This window comes from Phacochoerus africanus, chromosome 1, assembly GCF_016906955.1.
Source record: "Phacochoerus africanus isolate WHEZ1 chromosome 1, ROS_Pafr_v1, whole genome shotgun sequence".
Classification (NCBI taxonomy): domain Eukaryota; kingdom Metazoa; phylum Chordata; class Mammalia; order Artiodactyla; family Suidae; genus Phacochoerus; species Phacochoerus africanus.
The window spans coordinates 146,595,076-146,604,782 of record NC_062544.1 but is presented as its reverse complement, the minus strand read 5'-3'; the positions used below and the strand labels follow the sequence as shown (position 1 = coordinate 146,604,782).

Sequence of the window (9,707 nt, the reverse complement as noted above, 5' to 3'; positions counted from 1 at the left end):
GACACCACAGCTCACAGCAATGCCAGATGCTTAACCCACTAAGCGACGTCAGGGATAGAACCCACAACCTTATGGTTCCTACACAGATTCATTTCCACTGTGCCAAATGGGAACTCCATATCTTGTACCTTTTAAAACTAACAGTCTACCCTGGATTGCAATTAAACCGTGTGGATGCTGTTATTTCAATAGACTGTAAGCATCATGCCTGATTCAACACTGTATCTTTTATTGGAATTTAAAGTGCCTACATAGTAAGTACTTGGCAAACGTCTGATGAATGACCAAACAAATTAGTCAGCTCCGAAGTCCAAATAAGGGGGCTCCAGCTGGCAAGCCACCTAGGCTTTGATCAAATAGCTACATCCAGAAGTTTTACAGTGGAGTAAGAATCCCACACATCAGATTTCTGTGGACGAGGTGAGCCCCATCTCTAGCTCCTCTCCCCACCACAATCACAGCAGTCAGATAAAGTTGAGGAGTTTATTAGGGAAATATGAGAGGCAAAGACACCCCAAGTGACAGAAAGAAAATTCTGAAAATGTCCCTTTTCAAGCCAAGTGGGAGGCCTTGGCCTCCCCAAATGGACAAGAAACTGGTGGGTTGGCAACAACATTCTCTGGCGGCCACCTCGCCAGGGTAGGAATGTCTTGGCCAGGACTGCTTCCCACCCCGACCAAAGGTGGGGAGGAGACAAAGACTGTGTACAGGATCAGTGCAGAGGCAATGAGAGCTGTAAGGAAAGGCTGAGAGAGAGAGAGAGAGATGGGGAGGACCTTGACAGAGTCCCAGGCTTTTGGCTCTTAGAGCCTCAAATTTGTTGACAAGGAGTTCTACAAAGTGTTACTGAAAAGGTAAAATGCTTAATGTTGTTTCCAAGAGTTTCCCTGGATTCCTCCCCACCTGCCTCATCACATTCCTGGGTGTACATCACAGAGCCCAAAGGCCACATTTTTGAAAAAAAAAAAGAAAAACAAGAATAAGCCCTGTTGTTCTTTAAGGAGAGAGGAAGGAGCTGAAGGCTGCTGGGGCCTTTCCCACGTGGGCCCATGTTCTGTAAAAGCAACTTCCCAGCAGCAGCATGGCACAGTTCTAGGTGAGAGTCTCACCTTTTGTCACCTGTCAAAGGAAAACTGACAATTAGACAAATTCAAAAGGGTTAGAGGGGTCTAAAAAAATCTTATTTTATACCCTAGCTAGTTGGAAGTGGTAGAAAAGACGACAGCTTCTGAGTCCCAGAAAGCTGGCTTAAACCCAAGCAAGGTACTTAACTTCTCTAAACCTGTTTCTGCTTCCAACTTTTTTCAGCAACAAGTGGAAATATGCACGCCCTCCTGCACAGCCACTCCTGTCTCAAGAGGAAGACCTTCGCCCATCATACTCACCCTTGCTTCAATGTACTCTATTCTCCGTTCAAGAGCTGTCAATTTCTCGTTTAGTGTTGCGAGTCTTGAACGACAAGACATATCTGGTAAAAGAAGACTGGCGTTCAGGATTAATGTTATTCCAGAGACAGACACACACAGCCCCTAAGATGAAGAGGAGGAATGATGTATCATGCAGAGCACAAATGGGAGTGAGTGGGCAAAGTACAGGAGTGGGAGGATAAGGTGAGAAGTATCTTAGGAGTACAGCTGCTTAGAGAGGATCTGTTTAACTTGCTATGCAGTAGGCGGAGAATAACGCTTCCCCCCACAGCAAGAAGTCCACTCCCTAACCCCCAGGGCTTGTAAAAGCAAAGGGACTTTGCAAATATGATTGAGGTTAAGGATCTTGAAGTCCTGGATTATCCAGATGGCCCCCATCTAATCACAAGCACAAAGGTAGACAGAAAAGGCTGAAGTAAAGCAGAAGAATGAGAAGAGATTCGAAGTGTGAGAGAAACTCAACCTGCCATTGTTGGCTTTGATGATGGAGAGAAGTGGCCATGAACCAAGGAATACAAGTGACCTTTGAATCTGAGCATGGCCCTTAGCTGACAGACAGCAAGGAAACACGGATCTCAGTCCTGCAGCTGCAGGAAACTGAATTCTGCCAATGACCTAAAAGCAAGGAAACAGCTCCTTTCCTAGAGCCTCCAGGAAGGAAGGCAGCCCTGCTGATACCAGGGTTGGGTTCTAATCTACACAACTGTAAGATAATATGTTTATGTGGTTTAAGCCACTACATTTGTGATAATTTGTTATGGCAGCAACAGAAAATAGAAAACTAATACGCCAAGGCTGTAGAGATGGCCATTTGGTAATAGGCAAACCAAGAGCTTCAAGAAAGGGGAAATGATAAGAGGAAAATAATTTCAATAGGGAAGAAAAGCAGAGGCCAAGGAAGCAGCAGACCCTGAGGAAGAGGGAACATGTGGTGTTTCTGAGCTCATGGAAGCTGCATCATGACGGCTTTTCCAGGAGGGCACCTGATGTTTCATCAGTACCTGCATAGCCCTTTAAGAAGCAGAGGAAACTTGGAGAACATCGAACACCCTGTGCAGCTCACCTTCCATCTGCAAAAAATTCCTTCTCTTCCTCTACCTTTTCCAACCTCTTTTACCACCTCACCCAAAAGGAAATCTAGATGTCCCCTAAAATACTTTTTCTTCTGCAAACTACTCTAACAGAAATCACCTGACTAATCTTCCTCCAACTGTTCTCAACATCTGGGAGAAAAAGGTTTCCAGGCATGCTGATTATTCACACCCTCCTACAACACTGTTGTTCAGTCACCTCTCAATAATCCGCACTTCTGGAGCTCCCGGTGTGGCAAAACCAGATCAGCAGCATCTTGGGAGCTCTGGGATTCCAGTTCGATCCCTGGCTCAGCAAAGTGGGTTAAGGATTTGGCATTGCCACAGCAGCAGCTTAGTTCGAGGCTGAGGTTCGGATCCGATCCCTGGCCCAGGAGCTCCAGATGCTGCGGGGTGGCCAAATAATAATAATAATAATAATAATAATAATAATAATAATAATAATAATCCTCACTTCTGAGTTTAAAATATCCCTCTCCCTGACACTCCTACTTCGTGATCTAACACTTAGCTCACATCCTTTTTCATCTCTTCCTGGATATTATGCCAAAGTGCTTCGGCTCCCATTTTAACAAATCTTCCGCACCCTGATCTTGCCTCAACTTTCATTTCATCCAAGTCCAAATCTTACTCATCTCGTTTGTCCAACCATTCCCCTTTAAGGCTCAGTTCAGACTAGATCTCTGAGAGGTCTTTGCCAGATGGATATAATTCTCCCCCTTCTCTAAAGATCTGCTTATTCTGGGACATTGTTCACTCTTGGTTTGTTTTTTTGTTTTTGTCTTTTTAGGGCCACACCTGCAGCATATGGAAGTTTCCAGGTTAGGGTCAAATCAGAGCTATAGCTACCAGCCTACACCACAGCCATAGCAACTTGGAATCCGAGCTGCACCTGCAACCTACACCACAGCTCACGGCAACACTGGATCCTTAATCCACTCGACAAGACCAGGGATCGAACCCAAATCCTTATGGATATTAATCAGGTTCTTAACCTACTAAGCCACAACAGGAACTCCTTGCCCTTGTTTTTAATTTTTTGTTTGTTTGTTTGTTTAATCTGCTAACGCTGCTGCTTCTAATTCCCAGGTCCAGTTTGAGCAGGAGCACCTTAGCACCCTCCTTTTCCTGGGAACATTGCCACCACTGGGACTGCCCAATAGGATCTAACTTCTATCAGTCTGGTTTTTAGGAGCTTGGAGGCACATCGCATGTGCTGTTCAGTAAGAGCATGAATATTATCACTGACAACCTGTCATTTCCCATAAAAAAGAAACATGCCAAAATGAGGGGGTGTTGTGGTGAGAGGGAGCGTTCTTTCTTGGATGGCTGTTCCGTTCTAACTCTGTCAATATGGTGATGAATCAGAATCCAAGAACAACACTATGTAACTGGCCTGCATGAATAAGCATTTTTGAAAATTTAAAATGTTGAACTCTAGAAACTTCAGTCATATTTCAGATCCCATTAAACACAGGTTCAAGTAAAACACTGGGAAAGCATTCGGCAGCTGGACATATTTGAAACCATAATGCATTGATATGTATATCACCAGACCTAACTGAAAATGCCAGTCATTTTCATACATCACTGCTAATAAATGCCAGTTACCAGACAACCTCTCTGAACTCTTAATGCACAGAACAGAACCTTAGCCTATAAAAATCACCAGTTTTTTTGTTGTTGTTGTTTTGTTTTTGTTTTTTTGCTTTTTAGGGCTGCACCCACAGCATATGGAGGTTCTCTGGCTAGGGGTCAAATCAGAACTGTAGCTGCTGGCCTACACCACAGCTACAGCAATGCAGGATCCAAGCCGAGTCTGCAACGCCAGATCCTTAACCCTCTGAGCACAGGGATCGAACCTTTGTCCTCATGGATGCTAGTCAGATTTGTTAATCACTGAGCCATAATGGAACTCCTACTACTGTCTTTCTCTTAAATAGTTTTTGCAGGTCTTATTTCTCCAACAAAATTCTAAACTTCTTAGGAGTGGCTATGTCCATTTATTCTTATTTATTCTTTTTTCACAGCATCTGACAACACAGCTGGAGTCACAACAGGCATGCTGTGTTTGCTGGCTAAATATAAAAACTGAGATTTAAAAACAGCCACCTTCTCTTTTTTTGGTTACATTTCTCTGCACATATCAATTAGCTTTAGAGTCAGAAAAAAAGTTGTAAAACTAAAAAATTATCATCTGTAATAATGTATTTTTAAAATCTTCATCAATTCAACATACAGAATAGGCCTAATGTCAGGATGTCATGGCTGCATCATGATCTGTGTGTCCTTAGGTTCAGGAGGTCTTTAGCACTGAAAGGGAAAACCATCAAGAGATCAAAACTTGGAGTTCCCATTGTGGCTCAGTGGTTAACGAATCTGACTAGGATTCATGAGGTTGCGAGTTTGATCCCTGGCCTTGCTCAGTGGGTTAAGGATCCGGCAATGCCATGAGCTGTGGTATAGGTTGCAGATGCGGCTTGGATCCTGTGTTGCTATGGCTCTGGCGTAGGCTGGCGGCTACAGCTCTGATCTGACCCCTAGCCTGGGAACCTCCATATGCCACGGGAGTGGCCCTAGAAAAGGCAAAATGACCAAAAAAAAAAAAAAAAAAAGGATCAAAACCCCATTCTCACCAGTTGGAATCACAGAGTAAAAGCTGTTTAGAAAGTCTTTCGATAACCTGGAAAAAGAGTTCCCTCTCCAAAGCACAAGGCCTACGAAGACTGTGGTCAGGGTGAGAATTGTATGTTTAAAGTGCTACAGATGCCCCCTCAAAATAAAGGCCAACAAACTCTTTGCACCACCAAATCACATGATAAACACAACACAAGCCTCCCAGGTACACAGCAGAACTGAGTCATACTCAGGGCTTAGGATGGGAAAATACATCCCACTCACTCATCCTGAGTCATCCAAGTCCAAGACGACAGACTCAAGTTTGTCCTTGTGATTTATCCAGTTTCTCAGCCTCGTGGTCTTTGTTTCGTTATACTGTCAATCTTCAGGAACTTGCCTCAGGTATACTGAACTGCTAAGTTAAATTGCTTTAACTTTAAATTTTGCTAATTGTTCTTATTTGTAATTAATGTTTTTTTCGTTAAAAGGACTAAATTTACTTCTTCCTAAGATCTTCACAAACTACCTACTAATTACTCCAAATGCTAGGCCATTATCCTCACTTTAAAGGATAGGCCACTAAACTGGCCTAAACTGAGGGAAACCATTCCTTCCAGCTCCTGAAGATTAGACTCCTGTGTGTTTATTTCCAGGCTTGTTGGTCTAGAACTTGTTGGAAATTGCAAAAAAAGAAAAGCATTCTCTATCTAATAATAAAATGTGACTCACACAGATACAAAATCTCACAGCAGGTATTTCCTTACTTATAAAGCAGGAAGAGACATTTCTCCTCCACAAAGCCTAAGCTCAAACTCAAAATTTTCAGTTAGTTCCAAGACTCACTCACTGTAAATTTAGTGATACATCAAGAAGTTTTGTGCCAGAGATAAACATATGTTTATTATATGTTTATTAACATGATTCAGTGCTCAAAAATGAAGTTATTACATTATCTGCATGCAAACTAGGGGGACTGGGATGCTAGACGACTTAAATTTTGAAAAACAGTCCCAGTTTAACTGGGTTTTTTTTTTAGGTTCTTTATTTACTGAACTGACATTCTTAATACTTTGCTTGGATATTCTTTCTACATATCCAATATTAACTCCTACCAGATAAATGAAGTCTTTTAATTCTGCTTTTAAAAGAAAAAACTCTCCATGTCAGTTATTTGTCCAACTGCTTTCCATGCCTCTACAGAAAAGGACAAAGTCTCAAAACTGCGATCCTGTCAGCACTCCATCCTTCCCTGAGCATGGAATATTTTGCTTGCTCCTATGTGGCCTTTTCTCTGACAGAATGTTATGAGTAAAGAATCCTCAATAATAGTTTAGCTCTCTAAGAAAGTAGGAGGGACAATTATCAGAACATTGAAAGAGTTTACAATGAACTTTAAAAAATAACTTCAGGGGAAGTTCTATCATGGCTCAGTGGTTAACAAACCCAACTAGCATCCATGAGAACATAGGTTTGAGCCCTGGCTCAGTGGGTTAAGGATCTAGCGTTGCCATGAGCTGTGGTGTAGGTTGCAGACACAGCTCGAATCCCGTGTTGCTGTGGCTGTGGCACAGGCTGGTGGATGCAGCTTTGATTCGACCCCTAGGAACTTCCATATGGCAGCGCTAAAAAAAAAAAAAAAACACAGAAAAAACTTCAGGGAGGTCCATGGCTCAACAGGTTAAGGTTGTCACTGTTGAGGTTTAATCCCTGGCCCAGGAACTTATTTATTTATTTATTTTGCTTTTTAGGGCTGTACTCATGGCATATGGAAGTTCCAGGTCAAAATGGACCTGTAACTGCCAGCCTACACCACAGCCACAGCAACTTGGGATCAGAGCCGAGTCTGTGACTTACACCACAGCCCACAGCAAGGGCGAACCTGAATCCTCATGGATACTAATTTCTATTTTTTCTTTTTCTGCTGCTGCTTTTTTTTTTGCCACACCCTCGGCATGTGGAAGTTCCCAGATCAAGGACTGAACACATGCCACAGTTGCAGCCCGTGTCACAGTTGTGGCTTGTGCCTCTTTAACCTGCTGCACCACACAGGAACTTCCAGGGATCTATAATTTCCTTCTTTTTTTTTTTTTTTTGTATTTTTAAGGCTGCTCCCATGGCATATGGAAGGCTAAGGGCTGAATCAGAGCTTCAGCTGCCGGCCTATACCACAGCAACAAGGGATCCGAGCTGCATCTAAGACCTACATCACAGCTCATTGCAACGCCAGATCCTTAAACCACTGAGCAAGGCCAGGGATCAGTGAGAGTCCTCATGGATACTAGTCAGGTTCATTACCACTGAGCCATGATGGGAACTCCCAGAGATCTATAATTTCTTAACTACCATTCCTATCACAACTTCTACAGCAAGTAATATGTATGAATATGTATCACTGGCATATAATTTATACTATTCTCACTGCTCATTAATACAACCTTTCCCCCAGTCCCTGAATGAGGACTCCACCATCCCAAAACATATCAAGATTATAGTTCTGGAGGTCCTGCAGTGGTGCAGTGGGTTAAGAATCTGACTGTAGTGGCTCTGGTCACTGCAGAGGTGTGGGTTCAATCTCCAGCCCAGGGCACTGGGTTAAAAGATCTGTTGTTGCTGCAGCTGTGGCTTGAATTCAATCCCTGGCCCGGAAATTTCCATATGCCATGGGTATGGCCATAAGAATTTTAAACATTTTTTAAAAAGGTTATAGTCCTACACATTTGTATGCAAATATATATATTTATATATTTTATAAGCTTATTATAAATAAATAATGTGTATTTACATACAAATGTAAAAGACCATGTATATATTTGTCTTTTCAGGGCCAAACCCAAGGCATATGGAAGTTCCCAGGCTAGGGGTTGAATCGGAGCTGTAGCTGCTGGCCTACACCACAGCCAGAGGAATGCAGAATCCCAGCCACCTCTGCACCCTACACTACAGCTCCTGCAACACAGATCTTTAAATTACTGAGTGCGGCCAGGAATCAAACACAGGTCCTCATGGATACTAGTCAGGTTTGTTACTGCCGAGCAACAAGGGGAATTCCTATATGTAAATATATTAAATCAGAAACAATGTTCTGCTTTGCTCTGAAGTTGTCATTATTTCATCTTCAAAATAGAAATCACTTAATTGTAGGAAATGGTTCTTATTCTGTCTACCCCACAGAGACTGAGAAAGAGCCTTGTACTCAGATCTAGTTTGTCTTGCTGATGCTTTTGGACAAAACTCTTGCTGTCACCTTTATACACTCCTTTGGACTTCTCTTAGCAAGAAAATAATTCCTTTTTTAAGTCTTTTTAAATTTATCAGTTTCCCCTACTTAATCGCTTAATGTTGCTGAATTAGTGGGCCAGAAGCACAACTGGAAAAAGATCACTAGATGTCGTCCCCACACCTTGTGATGACATAAGTTTACCCAGTGCCCGGTTCTTTCAAAGTAACACTCGGAGAACAAGAGTCAGGAGTCTCTGCTGCAGGGTGTAGCACAAGGATAGGAAACAACGCGGAAGGAACTTTAAGACTGTCACGGACAGGGCATGCCGAGGAAAGATTTTGCTAGAAGCAGACAACACCCACTGTGGTCTAGATACTAGCGATGCAGAATGTCCCTGGCCGGACGCGATGTGGGCCCTCCTCCGCTCTCATCTCTACCACTCTGCACAGCACACGCCGAGACAGGAAAGGACCGACTGGAGGGGCGACTAACAGGCTCGACGCTAAAGGGCTTCTGGACAGCGCTCTCTGAGCACCAAGTGACGACTGAAACGAAGCACAAAAGAAGGGAGACGCCTGAAGAGAAGGAAAGATTCAGGCGATGGATGGGGCTGCCTGACACGTCCGGGAAAGGAACGGACTTGTTACTGGATGCGGGGGGAAGGCAATGAAGCCGATGAGCTCAGCCTGGGGCAGAATAACCCCACAGGGAATGATCAGTGGAGGCCGGGGGTCAGAGCGAGAGGGGGAAAGTGCGGCCTGAAGGCGGAAGCAAACACCAGCAGGAGCCCACGGCTCCCAGAACCCGCGTCAAAGCTTCTCAGCGCCCTCCCTAGGAGGGCCCCCCTCCTCCCTGCCTCCCCCTGCTCGCCCGCTGACCAAACGAGTTGAGAAAGTCTGCGATTTTCTTGATGCTGCTGGTGATGACTTCAATGTACTCCCGGTTCGCCCAATCCTGGTGAATCTCCCGCTGCACGGGATCCTCTTGGCCTGCCATGGCTGCAGCTGAAGGAAGCGCGACTGCGCACGCGCCTCGACCCTCCAGGCCTCCAGTGCGCCGACGCAGCCAGCCCACGCCCATGCCCGGTTGGCCACAAATCCACAGGCTTCGTGATGCGCCTGCGCATTGTCAAGTCCCCGCCAGCGTCTTCGCTCTTCTCCCACACCCCGGAAAACGGTGGCCGCAAAACCGGCTTGGAGAATGGAGTGCGCACGCGCTCAGAGCCCCCCCCACCCCCCCTCAGTCACTGGCAGTTTTGGTCGTTAGGAGGCGCGTGAGCCCGCATCAACCCTAACTTCAGGTGCTCCAAACTGAGGATCTCTGACCGCAATAAGCTGGGCAATGCCAATT

At 44.5% G+C, this 9,707-nt stretch overlaps 1 protein-coding gene across 1 annotated transcript; it reads right to left on the bottom strand.

Moving 5' to 3' along the window:
* Positions 1–469: 469 nt before the first annotated feature.
* Positions 470–9,401, bottom strand: BRK1 (BRICK1 subunit of SCAR/WAVE actin nucleating complex). The gene is made up of 3 exons (XM_047780693.1): positions 9,236–9,401; positions 1,386–1,468; positions 470–1,119 (listed from the first exon to the last, which is right to left on the bottom strand). Exons 1-3 carry the CDS (start codon positions 9,351–9,353, stop codon positions 1,093–1,095), a joined length of 228 nt encoding a protein of 75 aa, XP_047636649.1. The 5' UTR covers positions 9,354–9,401; the 3' UTR covers positions 470–1,092.
* Between the last annotated feature and the right edge of the window lie 306 nt (positions 9,402–9,707).

Excerpts from the sequence above, each read along its gene's own strand:
- BRK1 (XM_047780693.1), bottom strand. The coding sequence starts at position 9,353 with ATGGCAGGCCAAGAGGATCCCGTGCAGCGGGAGATTCACCAGGATTGG. Across the intron at positions 1,469-9,235 it reads AGACTTTCTCAACTCGTTTG|ATATGTCTTGTCGTTCAAGA; the intron begins GTCAGCGGGCGA and ends TTCTTTTACCAG. Across the intron at positions 1,120-1,385 it reads TAGAGTACATTGAAGCAAGG|GTGACAAAAGGTGAGACTCT; the intron begins GTGAGTATGATG and ends TTCCTTTGACAG.